The following is a 21,092-nucleotide window of genomic DNA, read 5'->3' as shown; positions in this document are numbered from 1 at the left end:
TGCCTGTAAGGAGTATGCAGGGAGTGGGGAAAAAGTCCTTGTCCTCACTCCCTATTGTTCTGCGGCTGCCCACAGTCTGTATTATGGCCATCTGAATATTATTGCCTTACCAGGTGACTAACCTGTCAGCCTTGTGTGTTCCACTGATTGCCATTTATGGTCTTCTGGCTTCTTTTATTTTTTACATTGCTGGTCATTAAAACTACAGTACCGTGAAGGTAGCATGCAACAATCGTCGAACTACTATACACGGTGGTCCATTGATAGTGACCGGGCCAAATATCTCACGAAATAAGCATCAAACGAAAAAACCACAAAGAACGAAACTTGTCTAGCTTGAAGGGGGAAACCAGATGGCGCTATGGTTGGCCAGCTAGATGGTGCTGCCATAGGTCAAACGGATATCAACTGCGTTTTTTAAAAATAGGAACCCCCATTTTTATTACATATTCGTGTAGTACGTAAAGAAATATGAATGTTTTATCTGGACCACTTTTTTCGCTTTGTGATAGATGGCGCTGTAATAGTCACAAACGTAGAAGTACGTGGTATCGCGTAACATTCCGCCAGTGCGGACGGTATTTGCTTCGTGTTAAAAAGGACCGTTTACCAATTGTGGAAAAGGTCGATATCGTGTAGATGTATGGCTATTGTGATCAAAATGACCAACCGGCGTGTGCTATGTATGCTGCTCGGTATCCTGGACGACATCATCCAAGTGTCCGGACCTTTCGCCGGATAGTTACGTTATTTAAGGAAACAGGAAGTGTTCAGCCACATGTAAAACGTCAACCACGACCTGCAACAAATGATGATGCCCAAGTAGGTGTTTTAGCTGCTGTCGCGGCTAATCCGCACATCAGTAGCAGAAAAATTGCGCGAGAATCGGGATTCTCAAAAACTTCGGTGTTGGGAATGCTACATCAACATCGATTGCACCCGTACCATATTTCTATGCGTCAGGAATTGCATGGCGACGACTTTGAACGTCGTGTACAGCTCTGCCACTGGGTACAAGAGAAATTACGGGACGATGACAGATTTTTTGTACGCTTTCTATTTAGCGACGAGGCGTCAGTCACCAACAGCGGTAACGTAAACCGGCATAATATGCAGTATTGGGCAACGGAAAATCCACGATGGCTGCGGCAAGTGGAACATCAGCGACCTTGGCGGGTTAATGTACAGTGCGGCATTATGGGAGGAAGGATAATTAACCCCCGTTTTATCGATGACAATCTAAGTGGTGAAATGTATGTTGATTTCCTACGGAATGTTCTACGGATGTTTCTACAAAATGTTTCACTATAAATGGCGATGTACTTCCAACATGATGGATGTCCGGCACATAGCTCGCGTGCGGTTGAAGCGGTATTGAGTAGCATATTTCATGACAGGTGGATTGATCGTCGAAGCACCATACCATGGCCCGCACGTTCACCGGATCTGACGTCACCGGATTTCTTTCTGTGGGGAAAGTTGAAGGATATTTGCTCTCGGGATGCACCGACAACGACTGACAACATGCGTCAGCGCATTGTCAATGCATGTGCGAACATTACGGAAGGCGAACTACTCGCTGTTGAGAGGAATGTCGTTACACGTATTGCCAAATGCATTGAGGTCGACGGACATTATTTTGAGCATTTATTGCATTAATGTGGTATTTACAGGATTTCACGCTGTAACAGCATGCGTTCTCAGAAATGATAAGTTCACAAAGGTACATGTATCACATTGGAACAACTGAAATGAAATGTTCAAACGTACCTACGTTCTGTATTTTAATTTAAAAAACCAACTGTTCGTCTAAAGTTGTGAGCCAATTGTTTGTGACTATTACAGCGCCATCTATCACAAGGCGAAAAAAGTGGTCCAACTGAAACATTCATATTTCTTTACGTACTACACGAATATGTAATAAAAATGGGGTTTCCTATTTTAAAAAAACGCAGTTGATATCCGTTTGACCTAGGGCAGCGCCATCTAGCGGGCCAACCATAGCGCCATCTGGTTTCCCCCTTCAAGCTAGACAAATTTTGTTCTTTGTAGTTTTTTCGTTTGACGCCTATTTCGTGAGATATTTGGCCCGGTCACGATCAATGGACCACTCTGTATACTGTTCTACATGCTTGCACATGCAGATGATTAGCATTTTTGCACAAACGCACGAATTAGGTAGTAGTAACATCATACATATTTTCTATGTGAAGAAAGAAGATCACATAGTGGGTTTATCATATAAAAATGCATTTTGACTTGATTGTTTATAACATAAATGTGTTACGTTTCGTGCAACAACGAGAAATGCCTACAAGCACATGTCATAATTCGACGACGATAGGATAATGGCTATCAAGACTATGGTTTATTACTCCACAATATTAGTGTTCATGTTAGGTTGGGACCCACAAATGTCTTTCGAATGTGGCAGTGGTGGGTTCAGGATGGTCATGCAAGATTTAAGTGGCCTCTTGTGACTAAAACCTTAGAGGCCGACATGTTGTTTGGTTGGTTGTACAGAATTTTACAGCCAATTCATGTAACTTGAGTCAGGAAATGGAAAATACAAGTATCCACATGGAAAATGATATGATAACTAAGGGACCATGGACTGTCAGCATGGTGACCACCCTCGCAGCTTCCCTCGATGTGGTAGAAGGGAGAGGTCCGACGATAGTGGTGCACTTAATGACAACACTGGACACAGAAATGACAAAACAACGTCTTTTCAGATGAGTCTCAGTTCTGTGCACTGCATCTCTATGGACATATGTGCGTAGGCTCTCGAGGAAATAAAAGTTGCAAGATTGCACTCGTCATTGTCACACAGCTCCACAGACCTAGCACCTAGCGTGATGATCTGGAGTACCACTTGGTGTGCAGCACAATCACGTACTGTTCACATAGCCAGAAATTTGGACACCAAATGTGAGATTTCCGATGTGTTAATGGTTGAGGCTGTGCTCTATCTTTGAGCTCTTTGTGATATTATCTTTCAACAAGATAACACAAAGCACATGTTGACGTTGCTGTCTAGGCTGATCTCAAAAATAATCTTCTGTTGCCCTGGCCAGCAGGTTCTACAAATCTCTCACCACCGAAAACATCAAGCCATGGTTTGCTGACAGAGAGTGCATACTGCCAGTCACTAACCACTTGGGTCGATGAACACTGGCAAAGAGAAAAAGCAGCTTGGAATGATTTTACATACTTTTATATGTCGTCTGAGCACAGTTTAACTCGATATTCAACCATCCATCAGCTCTGTGTGTCAAATATTGCACCCTGTATACCTCAAATTACATCATGTATTCTTCCTACCACACAGTGTATGTCCAGTAAATAAATTTTCATTATTTATTGTCCTTCCAATTTTAGAGGCCAGCAGTGTTCACAGGCATTGGCAGTGGCAGCAGCACATTGATCGAGATGCAAAATACACTGACCAGCTAGAACATTATGAGCACCAACCTACTACCGATATAAATCCATTCAGGCGATGGCAACGCGACCTGGTGAGGAATGACTGCTAATCAGACAGTCACGTGGATCATGTAGTATCAGCTAGCATGCTGTCTGTGTGTGGAATGAGGAAGGTGCACAATCTATCTGAGTTTGACCATGGACAGATTTTGATGGCCTGGAGGCTCAGCACAGGCATTGCACAAACTGCATTACTAGTCAGGTGTTTGAGGATTGCTGCAATGTGTGTCTTCAACATGTGGTGAAACCACGTCCAGATGTCGTGGAGTTGAGTGGCCATACCTCATTACAGATGTTGGATGTCATAGGCTGGGCAGACTGGAGATGTGCCGAACTGTGATGGAACCAACATGAGACTTTAATGCTGGGCAGAGTGCACACAGTGCACTGAACACACATAACAATGGGCCTCTGCAGCCAACAACATATGCATGTGCCAATGTTAACACAATGACATCAGCAACAACAACTGAAATGGACATGTGACCATCAGTGTTGGACATTGGCGCAGTGGCAGAGCATTGCATGATGTAACAAATCCCTACATATTCTTCATCATGCTGCTGGGAGGGCGCGAATCCGTCGTGTTCCAATTGAACAGCTCCCTGCAGGATGGAGACCAACTGGCATATTCTCTTCGGAACATTCACTTGAGCATCCATGGGTCCAGTGGAGCTCATGTAAGGCAATTTGACAGCCAAGGAGTGCCACTAGTTGAATACCACATACACTCCTCATGACGACCACATTTCCTGATGGCCACAGCATTTTTCAACTAGATAATGCGCCATGACACAAGGTCAGGAGTGTGATGAGGTGGTTTGAGGAACACAGTGGTGAATTCCAATTGATCAGATTTGAACCCAATCGAGCGCATCTAGGATGTGATTGAATTTACGGGAATTAGGTGACTTGTGTGTGCAGATGTGGTGCCAACGCCCTCCAGTGCCCTATCAAGGCGTCATTGCTTCTAAGCCACGATGCGTCGCCACTGTTATCTGTGCCAAAGGCTATTGGGAAGATGATCATAATGTTCTGGCTAATCAGTGTAAGTGCGTTTCAGAATAAGTGTTTCAGTTAGCTAGCATTTCTCCACGGAAAATAATCACCTGGAAACCTATATCTTATTCCTCAGTTAAGCTGACTATTAGTTTTTTAGACGTGATACGTTTCAACATACCGGTGAGTGTGAGGCGGCTGAGGAGCGGTGCGGCGCGCTCGAGAGCGGCGCCGGCCACCATCGAGATGTCGTTGTCGTCGAGCCGCAGCTCTCGGAGTGCAGAAAGTGGCGCGACCAGGTCTGCGGCGAGTGCGCGCAGGAAGTTGTGCGCCAGGTCGAGGTGCGTGAGCGCGCCCAGCCGCGCAAGTGACGCACCCGACACGGCCACGATGCGGTTGTGCGCCAGCACCAGCTGCTGCAGCTGCGGCGCGCCCAGCGCCTCGTCCTCCAGGACGTCGATGTGGTTGTGCTCCAGCGACAGCGTCCGCAGCGACTCCAACCCTGCCAAGACAAAGCACTAGGTGTAAATGACCAGTGACGTGGTGAGTGCAGTGTGGCTGTGCATCAGTACCAGACGCTACAGCAGGTGCACCTCCAGCGCCACATCCTCCAGTGCATCACACTGAGTTTCCTTGGACACAGTATCTGCAGCAGCTGTGGTGCACCCAGTTCCTCTTCCTGCCAACTGATAGTCTAGAGCATAAACTATCGTGTCATGGCAACACTGAGATTGTGCGTGAACTGTCAGCTGACTGTCTTTCTGCATATGAATGCAATGGAGTGAGATGGTGGCAAAGAGTACAGGATGAAGCTTCAGTCTAACAATCAGTTTTATTCTGTTAGCAAGTTTCTTCTTTATATGAGGAAAAACAAACGATTCCCCACAAAAATATAGATAAATTTCACTGCTCAGTATCAATTACAAACTTCTGGGTGATTAATCCATAACATCCCATTTGAGTAGCTAGGATTCTGCCCTCATCAAAGCTGCTCAGATCAAGTTCTCTGACTAACAACATTCATAGGAACAGACTACCAAAAACAATGGACAACATCAACTGTGTCTACCGACATTACAGCAGCAAATTATGCCGTTTGAAGACAGGGCTTAATATTAAAACTAGTAAAAGTGTTTCTCTGCAATACTACAACCAACCTGGCCAGTGCCATGATTTCTAGTAGATGCTTCCAAGTGATCATTGGTAACAGATCGTGCACTCAAATGACGCAGAAAAATGGTCTCCCACAGCGATCTGTTCTGGCTACCCTGTTATCCCCACAGATATTTGGATATGCTGAGGACTGGGGCCTGCTCGTAAGTTGCAGTTACTACCAGAATAACAACATTTTTGTAGCAAAAACCCATAAGAAAGGGTGGGTGACCTTCTGGCACAAGGGAATAGTTTTGCTTAAGACTAACCCTTCCACTTATTCTCAATCATTCCTGAACAAAACTTTAGATATTGCACTTAAGGCGACTTATTATGAAGACTGGAACTTTAATAGTGGTAATACTGCCACAGAGGTGCAACACACATGACTTAGATAACTCCTATCTTACCTCAGCACAAATAGTCGCTACCTTCCCACCTCATGAACAAGTGCAGTTATGAGAAGAACAGACCCTCAAGAAGCAGATGGTATAATGAGGTGCTGTCATGAAGAACAATCAAGTAATATAAAAATTATATGTGCTAGAGGACTTGCAGCATGACAGTGTCATCAAGGTCCTCTAGAGACATTCACAGAATCTGCATTGTCTTTCAGAATAGTGTCAAGTTGGATAAAAGCTTTCAATGAAGGATGCCAAAATGCAGCAGGGATTCGTTGGCCAGGTCATCCTTGTGTTAATGAAGAAGAAGTGTCTCCTCTTACCATTTTATGATACAGTGATTGACACCAAAAGATTTGTGATCTGGCCTGCGAGACAGGATTAGTTGCATGTGACAGTGCATCACATTCTGCGATAGAGAAAAATGGTATCATGATGCAATCTGGTTTATTTGATGGAAATGCAGAAATGACTACAATAGCTCAGAGCTCTTATTCACTTGGGTTGCTATGATCAAAGCTTTCATTACATTGAACAATAAATGTGCAAAATTTTATGAGGCACACCTGATGCACCAATGTCGTATTAAGGGCAACCATGATGATCGGAAGTTCCTCAGAACTCCAGCAGTGTGAAATTTGTGGTGATTCCCATTGATGACTGTGATGATGTTATCCTAACACATACCATTCTTAAATAGCAGACAATCAGTGTACTATATTACTGTTCATTGTTAAAACACTACATGGGACCAGGATTAAGAAAGAATCAAACACATTTTCTTTTGGGAAAAAATGCTTGGCTCATAAAAAGGAAGATGTGACTAATTTGTTGTGTCGATAAATCTAGGAAGTGCTGTACCATCTCCCATAACATCCTGAATTAAGCCCCTGTGTCTTCAACTGATTGATAAGATGAAGCAAGCATTTTATGGCATTCAGTTTAGAATTGTTATATAGATTTGTCAGGCAATAGATTGCACCAAGTATCACCATAACTGGCACTGCTAATGGTATCCTACAACTTCCAAATCGCTGCTGTAGGTTATATACAAAGCTGCTGATACTTTGGAGGACAGTAAAACTTTAATAGTGGCAAATATTTATTTACAACTGATACAAAATGCATACATGGGTTGTAACTTAAATAGTGGCAAATATTTCTTTGTTATTTTATCTGTATTAGATCTTGTGAACACCATGGCTGTTAATGATAGTCAGTGAATGACGCTACCAGCCACAAGAATTTTTTAAATGTTTTATTTTAGTGCTGTAACCAGTTTCAAGTTGCGATGCCTATCTTCAGATGGCTAATTGATATATATGTTGTTGATTCCACACAGCAAATATATAGTACATAAATTACTGTGGCACACTTCATAATATTTCATATATTCATATATCATAATGTTGAGCATCACACATGTGCTACACACTTGATTTTTTTATTTACAGTGGTTATATTGCCAGTAGGCAAAGATACAAGCATATCACTCATTTCATAGTGACCAAAGATATAAATAAAGCAAAGGTTGTGTGTGGGATGTCAAGAATGCAGCATGTTAATAACAGAACAACGTTTGTGCTCTAAGAGTAAACTTATTGATAAAAGACATTAGGACAATTATTTTATTATTGTGAGGGGAAATTTTTGATGAAATGCTTCGAAGACAATTGACTGCATACTATGAATGAAGCGTGTGAATAGGGTCTCCTGTCGGGTAGACCATTCGCCAGGTGCAAGTCTTTCGATTTGACGCCACTTCCGCGACTTGTGCGTCGATGGGGATGAAATGATGATGATTAGGACAATACAACACCCAGTCCCTGAGCAGGCAGAATCTCCGACCCAGCAGGGAATATATGTACAGATATTTGAATATAATTACAGTTTATAAGTTAGCTGCAGGAAATACAAAATTAAAAAGTTGGAGGATGGGATGAGAACACTTTAGTTCATCATACTAAACTAAACTCTGACCAAACAGGCCACTAAGGCCCAATGGTACCACTGGGCCACTGTGTCATCCTCAGCTTGCAGGCATCACTGGATGCATGTATGGAAGGACATGTGGTCAGCATACTGCTCTCCCAGCCATATGTCAGTTTACGAGACTGGAGCCACTACTTCTCAATGAAGTAGCTCCTCAGTTTGCCTCACAAGGGCTGAGTGTACCCTGCTTACCAACAGTGCTTGCCAGGCTGGGTGGTCATGCATCGAAGTGCTAACCCAGCATGACAGTGCTTAACTTTGGTGATCTTACAGGTACTGGTGTTACCACTATGGCTGTACTGTTGGCTTTAGTTCATCATGTTAATTTATATTTATACAAATGAAATGATCATATGGCATTGTTGGCTGGGAGGCCCCATGTGGGGGAGTTCAGCTGCTGTATTTCAAGTCCTCTTTAGTTGACGCCACATCGGCGACTTGCGAGTCAATGATGATGAAAATGATGATAAAGGACACACAACACCCAGTCGCCTGCTGGGAATCGAACCCGGGCCCCTTGTGTGGTAGACAGTAACGCTACTGCTATGCTATGGAGGCGGACTATATTTATACTTTTATATGCTAACAGCTTAAATTGCAGTGGCATGACTGTTGGGGATCCAAATTGTGTTTGATTTCTGTGAAGAGCCAAGGAAATTACATCAACCTGAAACTGCATGAACCAAAACAAAACAAATCACCATCTATTGGAACTGATGTAATTGAAAATAACTATTTTGCACAATACATAAGCGATTGTAAGCACTTAAGTGTATTTTTATTAATAAACCAACTTATAAAATAACACTAAATACTCAAATAAACTTGGGCAGTTAGGGAGCAGACGACATGCTGTTGGTCACGACATCTCTGTAACTAAAAATATTAGCCATCTGAAGATGGGCATGGTAGCCAGAAATCGGTTATGGCGCTGTAATAAAACATTTAGACAGTATTTGTGGTTGGTTGCATCATTCACCATTAAATATTTATTTACAGCTGATACAAAATATGAGGGTCACGCCAAAAGAAATGCACACTATTTTTTTAAAAATCCATCTTATATTCTACATGTTTGAAAGTATTACAGTGTGTAAATACATCCTTTAGCAACAATATTTTCATTTCTCCATATAATTTCCATCCATCTCAACTACCTTGCGTAATCTTGGAACTAGCTCCTGTATACTCGCACGGTAAAATTCTGGAGCAACCTGTTGGAGCCACTGTTTGGCAGCATGCACAATGGAGTCATCATCTTCAAACCTTGTTCCACGAAAAGAGTCTTTCAGTTTCCCAAAGAGATTATAGTCACATGGAGCCAGGTCAGGACTGTAAGGCGGGTGTTTCAGTGTTGTCCATCTGAGTTTTGTGATCGCTTAGATGGTTTTTTGACTGACATGTGGCTGTGCATTGTCATGCAACAGCAAAACATCCTGCTTTTGCCGATGTGTTCGAACACGACTCAGTCGAGCTTGAAGTTTCTTCGTGTCATCACATATGCATGGTGGTTCCACTTGGCATGATGTCCGCAAGCAAGAGTCCTTTGGAATCAAAAAGCACCATAGCCGTAACTTTTCCAGCAGAAGGTGTGGTTTTGAATTTTTTTGCTTGGGTGAATTTGCATGATGCCACTCCATTGATTGCCTCTTCGTCTCTGGTGAAAAACGATGGAGCCATGTTTCATCACCTGTCACAATTCCTCCAAGAAATTCATCTCCACCATTCTTGTACTGTTCCAAAAGTTCACTGCATACCGTTTTTGTTCTTTCTTTGTGAGCCGCTGTTAACATCCTGGGAACGCACCTGGCACAAACCTTTTTTAACGCCAACACTTTCAGTATTCTGCAAACACTTCCTTCCCCTATCCCAGTGTAGCGTGACAATTCGTTCACTGTGACACGTCTGTCAGCAGTCACCAATTCATCAACTCTCTGCACATTGCCTGGAGTGTGTGCAGTACAAGGCCTGCCGCTGCGAGGACAATCCTTAATATTGCCGTGGCCGCTTTCATCGCGTAACCTGCTTGCCCACCGACTAACTGTACTGAGATCGACAGCTGCATCTCCACACACCTTTTTCAACCTCTTGTGGATGTTTCCCACTGTGTCGTTTTCACAGCACTGGAATTCTATGGCAGCACGTTGCTTCTGACAACCGTCAAGGGAAGCAGCCATCTTGCAGACATGCTGTGATGGCGCCTCTCACGGGAACAGATTGAACTAAGTTTGAAAACAAGCGGGAAGGATGTATCTACACACTGTAAAACTTTCACACATGCAGAATGAAAACTGTATTTTTACAAAAATAGTGTGCAATTCTTTTGGAGTGACCCTCGTAGATACATATTTCAAAGTTCCAACCATCCACTCGTTCGACCTATACTTAAGTATTGCTCATCAGTGTGGGATCCGTACCAGATCGGGTTGACGGAGGAGATAGAGAAGATCCAAAGAAGAGCAGTGCGTTTCGTCACAGGGTTATTTGGTAAGCTCGATAGTGTTACGGAGATGTTCAGCAAACTCGAGTGGCAGACTCTGCAAGAGAGGCGCTCTGCATCGCAGTGTAGCTTGCTGTCCAGGTTTCGAGAGGGTGCGTTTGTGGATGAGGTATCGAATATATTGCTTCCCCCTACTTATACCTCCAGAGGAGATCACGAATGTAAAATTAGAGAGATTCGAGCGCGCACGGAGGCTTTCCGGCAGTCGTTCTTCCCGCGAACCGTACGCGACTGGAACAGAAAAGGGAGGTAATGACAGTGGCACGTAAAGTGCCCTCCGCCACACACCGTTGGCTGGCTTGCGCAGTATAAATGTAGATGTAGATGTCATACAAGTAGTGTTAGAATTATCAAATAAATAAAGAAGCAAAAAGGTGCGTGCTCTGTGACGGACGTATCGCGGCGCGTAGGTACCTGCGAGCGCGCCCCGCCGCACGCTGGTGAGCTGGTTGTGCGAGAGGTCGAGCGCGTGCAGCTTGGCGAGCCCGCGCGGCAGCGTGCGCGGGCCCAGCGGCCCCGCCAGCGCGTTCGCCGACAGGTCGAGCTCGCGCACCTCGGCCAGGCCGCGCACGTGGCTGACGGCGTGCAGCCGGTTGCCGCGCAGCCGCAGCGTGCGCAGCGCGGGAAGCCCGCTGAACGCGTCCGCGGACAGCTCCGTCAACCGGTTGTCGCTCACGTCTAGGAATGTCAGCTCAGGTAGTTCCTGCAACATGTACGACAGTCAGTCAATAAAGCACACTGGAAAAAAAAAAGATAGTAATCCTAGGAGACAACACACCTATAGTCGGATTCACAAACGAGTGCAGTTCGCGCAGTTGAGGCAGGGACTGGGATTGTACTGTTGCCAGTTCCGAGCAAGAGTTGTGGTACGCACGTAGAGTGCTTGCAGAATAACGGGGCAGGTAGATGTGCGACTGGCAGGGCACGTGTGGGGCGAATGGTAGTGGTGGGGGTTGTAGGTCAAAAAAATGGGTCTAAGCACTATGGGACTTAACATCTGAGGTCATCAGTCCCCTAGACTTTTTTTTAAAAAAAATTCTTTATCCAGTTATTGTATTTATACAAATTAACCCACTACCTAAATTTATCAGTGGGTCCTAATTTCATACTTTAAATTTTAGCAGCCGTTATTTCTACACTACAGGTAAATTCTTAATATTAATCTACCACTACAGGATTCTCTAATTTTCTAGTTTTTAATTTCTACCTATGTCTGAATTTTAGTTACATGCCTTTATTCTGTTATTATTAAGATGCATCTACTTTATTCTACAAGCCTATGCTACCCACAGTGTTACAAGTGTGCCAGTGATCTATAAACCTAATTGTTGTTGGCCTTGCCCACCAAGCTAATCCCAGTGGGCATGCCCCAGGCATTGGGCTGGCCAGTAACTTTGTATCGCTGCAGTCTATACTAAAAAGCCTTACCCTGTCTTTCTACATGCTACCCTATGTCTTAAATCTAGTGTCTGGAAATGCTGAGTGCTGGAGGGGAAGTGCTGCTCTAAACTGAAGAATACACTCATCTTTTATAAATATTAAGTGGAGCCCCTCCACGGCAACACTTCCCTGCTGACCATTCAGAGAACATCTGTCACCTCTGCATTGGTTAGTATCTAGAAGTAATTCCACTAAAAATGCAACAAAAGCAGCGATTTATTTTCATCTGGCCTTTTAACCCTTTGGAACTTTCAGAGAAGCGTTGTGGATGGCCAGATTTGAGTAAAACCTACATTTCCCTAGTTCTATGCTACAATTTGTTTCTTTTACCAAAACACAATGCAGTTTACACAATATCATCGCAAAAACATCCCACGCAGATGCAGTTGCCAAATAATTAAAAAAAAATTGTTCAAGTGGCTCTGAGCACTATGGGACTTAACATCTGAGGACATCAGTCCCCTAGAACTTAGAACTACTTAAACCTAACTAACCTAAGGACATTACACACATACATACTCGAGGCAGGATTCGAACCTGTGACCATAGCAGTCGCGTGGTTCTGGACTGAAGCGACTAGAACCGCTCGACCACCGAGTCCGGCCAAAGAATTCTGAAACCCTGGTTTGTTAAGTGAGGAACCGAGGTAAAATGAGGTCAACAGCTTATGAAAAAGCACATCCTCGGTACAAAAAAAAAGATATGTAATGACTTAAACTTATGTTGTTCCCAAGCCCAAATAATTTCCCATTTCACCAGCTGTCGATGCCCCTTAAAAATCATGTTCTATCATCGAAATAGTCTGTAGTTAATGGAATAACACGGTAGATGATGAATATTTTTTTGCATAATAACCATAAGATAAAATACTTTCCTCTTTGCGTGCTGCCATTTGGCAAAATCTCATTTCGATACATCTAGCCTTTTATGAAATGTGAAGAATGTTGTGGATATTTCATTCTGGCTTTATCACAATCACAAATGAGTGTGGTATATCAGATCAATTTTCTCGACATTGGTGGCAGATAGAGACCTTCACCCAAACCTAAAGAAAAATTAAATATCTAAGCTAAATTTCATACACACAACATACTATGTAAAGCGCACCATACGTAAAATCATACTGTCACCTATTTTTCGTTGCAAATTTTTTCGAATTTCACGCAGTGACTTACTTAAATGCAAATGTCACAATAACTATGATCATTAACAAAATGATGGATATGTCATCATGAAGATGACATATAAAGCTACATAAATAACGCAAAAATGAATTTCTTTTATTGAGTAGTTTCTGAAAAATCGTTTGAGAAAGACAGTAGGCAATGCGCTTCGATTATGTCATTGCAGACTAAAAGGGGACAAACAATGTCAGCCTCCCCTTCCGAACAAACGAATGAACTCGCCCAGCACTTTGGACGGAAAGTGGTCACTGCACATGGGCCACCGTATCCTGCACGGATTCTGTGTGTGATTTGCACACGAAGAAAGCATCCTGCAAATTATGTCTCTCACTTGTTTATGTATGAAGGGCGTTCAATAAATAATGCAACACATTTTTTTCTGAAACCAGATTGGTTTTATTCAGCATTCCAATACATCATGTTATTCCGCACACTTTTGGCTACAAAACCCTATTTTTCAACGTAATCTCTGTTCAATGCGACGGCCTCACGCTACCTTACTGGGAGAACCTGTAGACCCGCATGGTATCACAATACTGGTCGATGTCAGATCAGCCAGCCGCTGTGGCCGAGCGGTTCTAGGCGCTTCAGTCCGGAACCGCGCTGCTACTACGGTCGCAGGTTCGAATCCTGCCTCGGGCATGGATGTGTGTGATGTCCTTAGGTTACTTAGGTTTAAGTAATTCTAAGTCTAGGGGACTGATGACCTCAGATGTTAAGTCCCATAGTGCTCAGAGCCATTTGAACCATTTTGATGTCAGACCCAACGCCTTGCTGCACCAATAACCTCCTCATCATCCACGTACTGTTTCCTGTGGAGTGCATTCTTCATTGGACCAAACAGATGGAAGTCGGAAGGTGTGAGATCCGAGGTGTAGGGTAGATAAGGAAGAAGGGCCGTACAAATGCAATAACGTATTTGTTTATTTTATGCTGTTAAAATTCACAAAATTACTAGCCAAAATTTACACAAACGTCAATTTTACAATTTTTAAGCGCTCGACTAAGCCGGTGGCGTAATAAAGCCAGTCAACGAACACCAAAAAAGGTTGAATGTAGGAAATAATCCGTGCAATCGCAAATATTTGTGTAGTGGTAGCAGGGAGTGCCACGAACAACATACTTGAAATCAGGGCCGGTGAGGGCCGACACTGGGCGTGGGAGTGTATTTGAAGGTCAGTTTTCTACGTTTTTTGAAGAACTCTAAAACTACGGTCTGTAGCGGATACGTATCCCAGCACAGAATTTAACTGCATTAAATTTCCTGCAAAAAGATCCTGTTCATTTCTCTGTAGCACTAATTGGTAGTGCATAGCGAGCGACCTTAGGGGCAGCCGAATCACCGTGTATGAAGGCACTTTCGATAATATGCTTTGGTGTGGTATTGACTCTCATCTACATCGTGATCAGAACACGCAAATCCCTGGACTTGAATCAGATTAACTAAGCAATTGACTGCTGTATGCTTACAGAACTGCTGCCATAGCAACAAACAATCACAGTGTGCCAGTGATTCATTTTTATATTTGTGTGTTACGAGCAGCGATCTCTACACTGTCTGAATATCGAACTCCAGCTGTCTGATTTTGCCATGTCACGAGACATAAAAGTGAAAATACTTTTCGATTATGCTTCCACATCAGCTTATTACATCGCTATAAATTTCAAAGCCAGAAATAAGTAAGGAATTCGTTATTACGTACAGACTGGTGGTAATTTTTTGACCTAATTACAACAAGGCGGATTACGCAGATGGCATTTTTATTGTCGTAGAGACCTCAGAGATCATCTAAGGCATTATGAAAGTCAACATTACACAGTGTAAATGTTACACATATAATTAAAACAAAAAACAAGAAAAATATTACACAATATAAATACTACACAAATAATTATAGTACCTTCACACAAATACAAAACACAGAAACTTCTGGTACAAATTCATATTGCATAGTAAATTTAGCCAGTTACAGACATACTCAGATATAGAAGCATATACAAATTGATCACATCAAGTGTAGTCCATACCATATTATTTGCCTCTCTTAAAAATTCATCAGTTTCATAAATGCTGAGCTCAAGAAGAAGTTCTTTTACTTTTTATTTCAATTGTTGAATTGGAAAATCCCTGATATGTTGGGGTTTGGCAATAAAAAATTTTATGGGCTTGTATAGGAAGCAGTTTTGTGTATTTTTATAGTTACACTGGAAAGAAACTATGTCCTGCTTGTTTCATGTGTTGTAATTATGTCGCATATCATACTGTTGATAACTGGAATAGTTTTCCTTAATATGCATTACACACTGTAGTATAAATATTGATGGTAGGGTCATAATCTGTAATTTTTTAAAGCTTGGCCTACAGTGGGCTCTGGGTGCCAAGCTACATATCAATCTTATTGCCTTCTTTTGTAGTTTGAAGACATTAGCTGTCTTGCTTTGATGTCCCCACAGTATTGTGCCGTAGGAAATGTGACTGTGTATTAAAGCAAAATAAACTACTTTAAGTACTGGCATGTTTAGACAGAGACGAAGCTTCGTTAGAGCAAATATTCCTTTGCTAATGTTGCTTCCAACTTTTACTATATGGCTGCACCAGGATAATTTTGAATCAATTGAGATTCCAAGGAAATTAGCAGCATTTGAGCTCTGCTCAAATTCAGTGTTATTATTCCACGATACATACAAGTCTTGCATTTTTTTTGGTTGACACAACGGGAATTAGCTTTACACTAATTTTCAACTTTGACAGTGCACTGGTCTGCTTCATATTTCACCATCTGTGCTGTTTCTGCATCTATACAGACTGCAAGATCATCTGCAAATAAGTAAGTCCTAGTTGACGGCCCAACTATGTTACATGGTAAGTAAGATCAGAGATCTACATCCATTTACTGTAGAGATCTCTGGTTGTGAGATTAGCGATAGATACATGTGTCCTCTCCGACACGCATTTTCATCTTTACCGTTCTCCTGTTAGTTCTGTGCTTTTCATTATCCTGGGGTAACACTCATTTCACAACCCTTCCTGAAAACGTGTTGGCATTTTGACGTCATACGCAATATCGACGACCGCATGACTAGCTATCAAGTTTTGTTACCATTCGATACGGGACTATCACAAGACTTCAAGTACGTGTATCGGAGATTTATACAAACAGAGCCGGCCGGAGAGGCCGAGCGGTTCTAGGCGCTACAGTATGGAACCACGCGACCGCTACGGTCGCAGGTTCGATTCCTGCCTCAGGCATGGATGTTTGTGATGTCCTTAGGTTAGTTAGGTTTAAGTAGTTCTAAGTTCTAGGGGACTGATGACCACAGCAATTAAGTCCCATAGTGCTCGGAGCCATTTGAACCATTTATACAAGCAGATCATTCTTGGAATGATTTATTATAATATTTGCTATAATTAAACGTAACATTATGATTTATCGATGGTTAACGCCATCATATGAAGAGCACAAGGCAAAAATGATGATAGATTTTTCCCATTTTCAGGTTAGGACAGGAATTTGTAGCTCAAACACAGCCAAATTTGTAGGGGGGTGTACACGGCAAGAATGTTGGCAGTTACTAAGTTATTTGCCATTTCATTTTTGTTGTGCACGGTAAAACCGATGAATGTCATCTGTGTTCACGGCACATATGATGAGAGTCATTTCATAAGGTTGGCAAAACCTGCTTGATCAGGAGGTCAATGTGCTGTCTTCATTCTTTTGTTTACTTTGTGTTTGTGGTTAGAAAGTTGCCAAAGTTTATAGCTTGTGTTCTTGGTAGTAGTTTCTGTGAAAATGAGTGAATTAAGTGAGTCAAGTGTGGATGAAGATTGTGAAAACGTCAGTAAACCTAGCACAAAGAAGAGAAAATCCCATGGAAGGGTAAGAGATGTAATAAAAAAACTTAAAGTGTGTACTCACGAAACTGGGCCCGATTGCAGATGTGAAACACTACAGTGTTTTGATAGAGTTTGTGAAGGTGAAAGAAAAAGATTAATTTCTCGTTTTAATAGTTTAGAATCTAATGATGCTCAGTCCACATACTTGGCTGGGCTTATCAATTTTTATGACGTCAAAAATCGCAGACCAAGAAAGCCTGAAAATGAATAACGTTTTAATGATAAGAGCTACACCTACAAAGTAAGAATAAAGGATGGTGATAATTTTATTGACACCCCTGTGTGTTATAAACCATTATAGTCTATTTTTGATGTAACTGGGATAAGGGTTCAAACAATTCAAACGAGTCTGAAAGAAACAGGTGAACCCCCAACAGACAAGAGAGGAAAGTATGACCACAAACATTGTAGGACATCAGAAGAAGTTAAGCAAAGTGTCATTGATCACATTGCATCATTTAAGGGTCGCACAAGCCATTATAGTTTTGATAAAACTAAAACATACTTGCCAGACACTTTAAATTTGAAAAAAAAAAAAATGTACACATTGCACAAAACAGGTAGGCCTAGTCGTAAGACTGTGTCCTATGAATATTATAGACAGATATTCGTATCTAAGTTTAACACAGCTTTCGGATATCCCAGAAGCGACATCTGCAGTGCATGTGACAGGTACCAAGCAGAAATGAAAGCTCTAAACCTCCAGCTGGAACAGACTAATGATGACAAGAAAAAAGTAAATATTTTAAGCAGCATTAAGACAAAACAATGTGAGAATGAACTACACTTGAGGAAAGCTAACATGTTTTATGACACAAAGACAAAATTTAGGAAAATTTCAAGGAAAAGGGAGGGTACTGAGGCGCTTACCATTGATTTTCAAAAAAATTTAAGCTTACCTAATTTGACCACAAATGACGTTTACTACCGCCCTCAATTGTCATTGTATTTGTTCAATGTCCACAGCCTATCTACGGGAAATGCAACTTTTTTTGCTTACCCAGAAACAGAAGGAAGTAAAGGTGCAGACGAAGTATTATCGATGTTGCACTATTATATCTACACCATGTTACAGTACAATGTCAAAAACTTGTACATATTTTGCGATTCTTGTAATGGACAGAACAAGAACTACACCATGATTCAATTCTGTCATTATGTGGTACAAATCCTAAAAAAAACTAGACTGCATAACAATCATATTCCCTATTCGTGGCCACTCTTACCTAGAATGCGATAGAGATATAGCCCTGATAAACGGCAAATTTCCTGCAGACATACCAGAACATTGGGTAAATGAAATAAAGAATACCAGAGTAAAGCCGTCGCCTTCAACTGTGATTGAATCTGACCGAAACCTGTTTAGAAAATTGACTGCCTTTTTGGAAAATCACTATCACAAGAAACGCCCAATTGTTACACGACCAATTCGTGAAATAAAATTTTCAAAAGTCCATTGTAGGTTAGTTGAACACAGATCGTCTTACACTGGGTACTTTCTTATGTCACTGATCCTAACGCAACACCAACTTACTGAGCTTTCAAGAGAGACAGAAGACCCTGGTGATAATACGTCCTTCTCATTACCACCAATTCTGCGTGAAGGTAAAAGAAAATGACTCAACACTTTACCTTTGCTTTCACATATCAATATTCTATAGACCTATAATGAGTTATAGAATAATACCTCATAACAATAGTGTAACCTTGAAAGTAATGAAAACTTATCAGTACGGGAAATATTTTTGCCGTTATTGTAACAGATATTTAGTTAGGTTATTAGTTAAATTCATAATAGTAACTAGGTAGGTTACTATTTTATGACAAAAACCACCAGCAGGTTCCCTTGTTTTAGCCCAAGAGTTTGCTTATTTCTAGATCTGATTAAACTAAAACCTGGAAAGTACCAAGACCTGCAGCACCTGAAGCAGTTTTGCAGTCCATCTGCTCAAAAGTACTTTGAAGAACTTTCTCATTGACAAAACATAAGTTGTAACTAACAGTATTAAAATAAAATCTATGTGGGCCTAATGTGTTAAAATCTAGAATATTATAAATCTTATAAAATAAACAGTAAACAGAATCTGTTTACAGGTTACAAGATCCACTGAAGAAACGCAGAAAGATGTGGACTTTCATTGTTTTTACCAAGTTTTTTATGACTACCATCACTTTTACCATGTTTTTTGTGTACCTATTTAAGTTCTTAATTAATAAAGTACTTTAAAATTGAAAATGTGTTTATTGTATTACATTTGTTACCTAGACAAATAGATATAGAACAATAAAAATGTTGTTGTGATAATTATACGGTGAACGTTTATGATATACGAGAGACTAGACCAGAAAATTCATCGTCCTGAAAAGTTACAAAAAAGTGACTATCATCATTTTTGCCTTGTGCTCTTCATATAAGAGTGCTCTCTCAGGAGTGAATTCTCATCGTCAATAGTTTACAAATAAAGCATGAAACTTGCTTGTATTATAATTTGTAGTATGCCGTTTCAGGGTAACAGGCATTAAAAATTTATCACAAACACGTCACCATTATCATTAAATGTCACTTAATAACGCATCAGCGATATAAGCCTTCAAGAGAGAGAATGATAACGAAGACAGGAGACAAATTTCACACTATGAAGTGCTAACATAATGGATAACGTCGTGGGTTCTATAGTCGAAAGATGTGGGTTCACATCTCACCACATGTAAATATTTTCTTCATGTTAGCGTTCTTAATACATTCTGGGACTTTATTATGAATGTAATATAAATGTGATCTGCAGACATTATCTGCATTCCGCCTGCTTTGAAAAAGGATGATAAAATAAATATTTAGGATTTCCGAGTGTGAGATTAGGCAGGAACTAAGGGAACAACTTAAACTGCTCCGACTGAAACGAACAGCAATAAAGAATCATATTGCTCCTTCTCACAATTTACACTACTGGCCATTAAAATTGCTACACCAACAAGAAATGCAGATGGTAAACGGGTATTCTTTGGACAAATATATTATACTATAACTGACATGTGATTACATTTTCACGCAATTTGGATGCACAGATCCCGAGAAATCAGTACCCAGAACATCCACCTCTGACCGTAATAACGGCCTTGATACGCCTGGGCATTGAGTCAAACAGAGCTTGGATGGTCTGTACATGTACAGCTGCCCATGCAGCTTCAACACGATACCACAGTTAATCAAGAGTAGTGACTGGCGTATTGTGACGAGCCAGTTGCTCGGCCACCATTGACCAGACGTTTTCAATTGGTGCGAGATCTGGAGAATGTGCTGGCCAGGGCAGCAGTTGAACATTTCCTGTGTCCAGAAAGGACCGTACAGGACCTGCAACATGCGGTCGTGCATTATCCTGCTGAAATGTAGGGTTTCGGAGGGATCGATTGAAGGGTAGAGCCACGGGTCGTAACACATTTGGAATGTAACGTCCACTGTTCAAAGTGCCGTCAGTGCGAACAAGAGGTGACCGAGACGTGTAACCAATGGCATCCCATACCATCACGCCGGATGATACGCCAGTATGGCGATGACGAATACACGCTTACAATGTGCATTCAGCGCGATGTCGCCAAACACGGGTGCGACCATCATAATGCTGTAAACAGAACCTGGATTCATCCGAAAAAATGACGTTTTGCCATTCGTACACCCAAGTCCGTCGTTGAGTACACCATCACAGGCACTCCTGTCTGTGATGCAGCGTCAAGGGTAACCGCAGCCATGGTCTCCCATCTGATAGTCCATGCTGCTGCAAACGTCGTCGAACTGTTGGTGCAGATGGTTGTTGTGTTGCAAACGTCCTCATCTGTTGACTCAGGGATCGAGACGTGGCTGCACGCTCCGTTACAGCCATGAGGATAAGATGCCTGTCATCTCGACTGCTAGTGATACAAGGCCGTTGAGGTCCAGCACGGCGTTCCGTATTACCCTCCTGATTCCACCGATTCGATATTATGCTACCAGTAATTGGATCTCGACCAACGCGAGCAGCAATGTCGCGATACGATAAACCGCAATC

General features: G+C 41.8%; 1 protein-coding gene across 1 annotated transcript in view; it reads right to left on the bottom strand.

Moving 5' to 3' along the window:
- Positions 1–21,092, bottom strand: part of LOC126263401 (uncharacterized) — a 191,459-nt gene that overhangs the window by 18,748 nt on the left and 151,619 nt on the right. Inside the window, exons 4-5 of the mRNA XM_049960495.1 lie at positions 10,945–11,233; positions 4,667–4,987 (exon numbers count right to left, since the gene is read on the bottom strand). Coding sequence (XP_049816452.1) covers positions 4,667–4,987; positions 10,945–11,233 — 610 coding nt within the window. The remainder of the gene's footprint in view (positions 1–4,666; positions 4,988–10,944; positions 11,234–21,092) is intronic.

The sequence above is a fragment of the Schistocerca nitens genome, chromosome 6 (genome assembly GCF_023898315.1).
Source record: "Schistocerca nitens isolate TAMUIC-IGC-003100 chromosome 6, iqSchNite1.1, whole genome shotgun sequence".
NCBI lineage: Eukaryota > Metazoa > Arthropoda > Insecta > Orthoptera > Acrididae > Schistocerca > Schistocerca nitens.
Note: the sequence above shows the minus strand (reverse complement) of the source record. Positions and strands in the feature narration are given on the sequence as shown.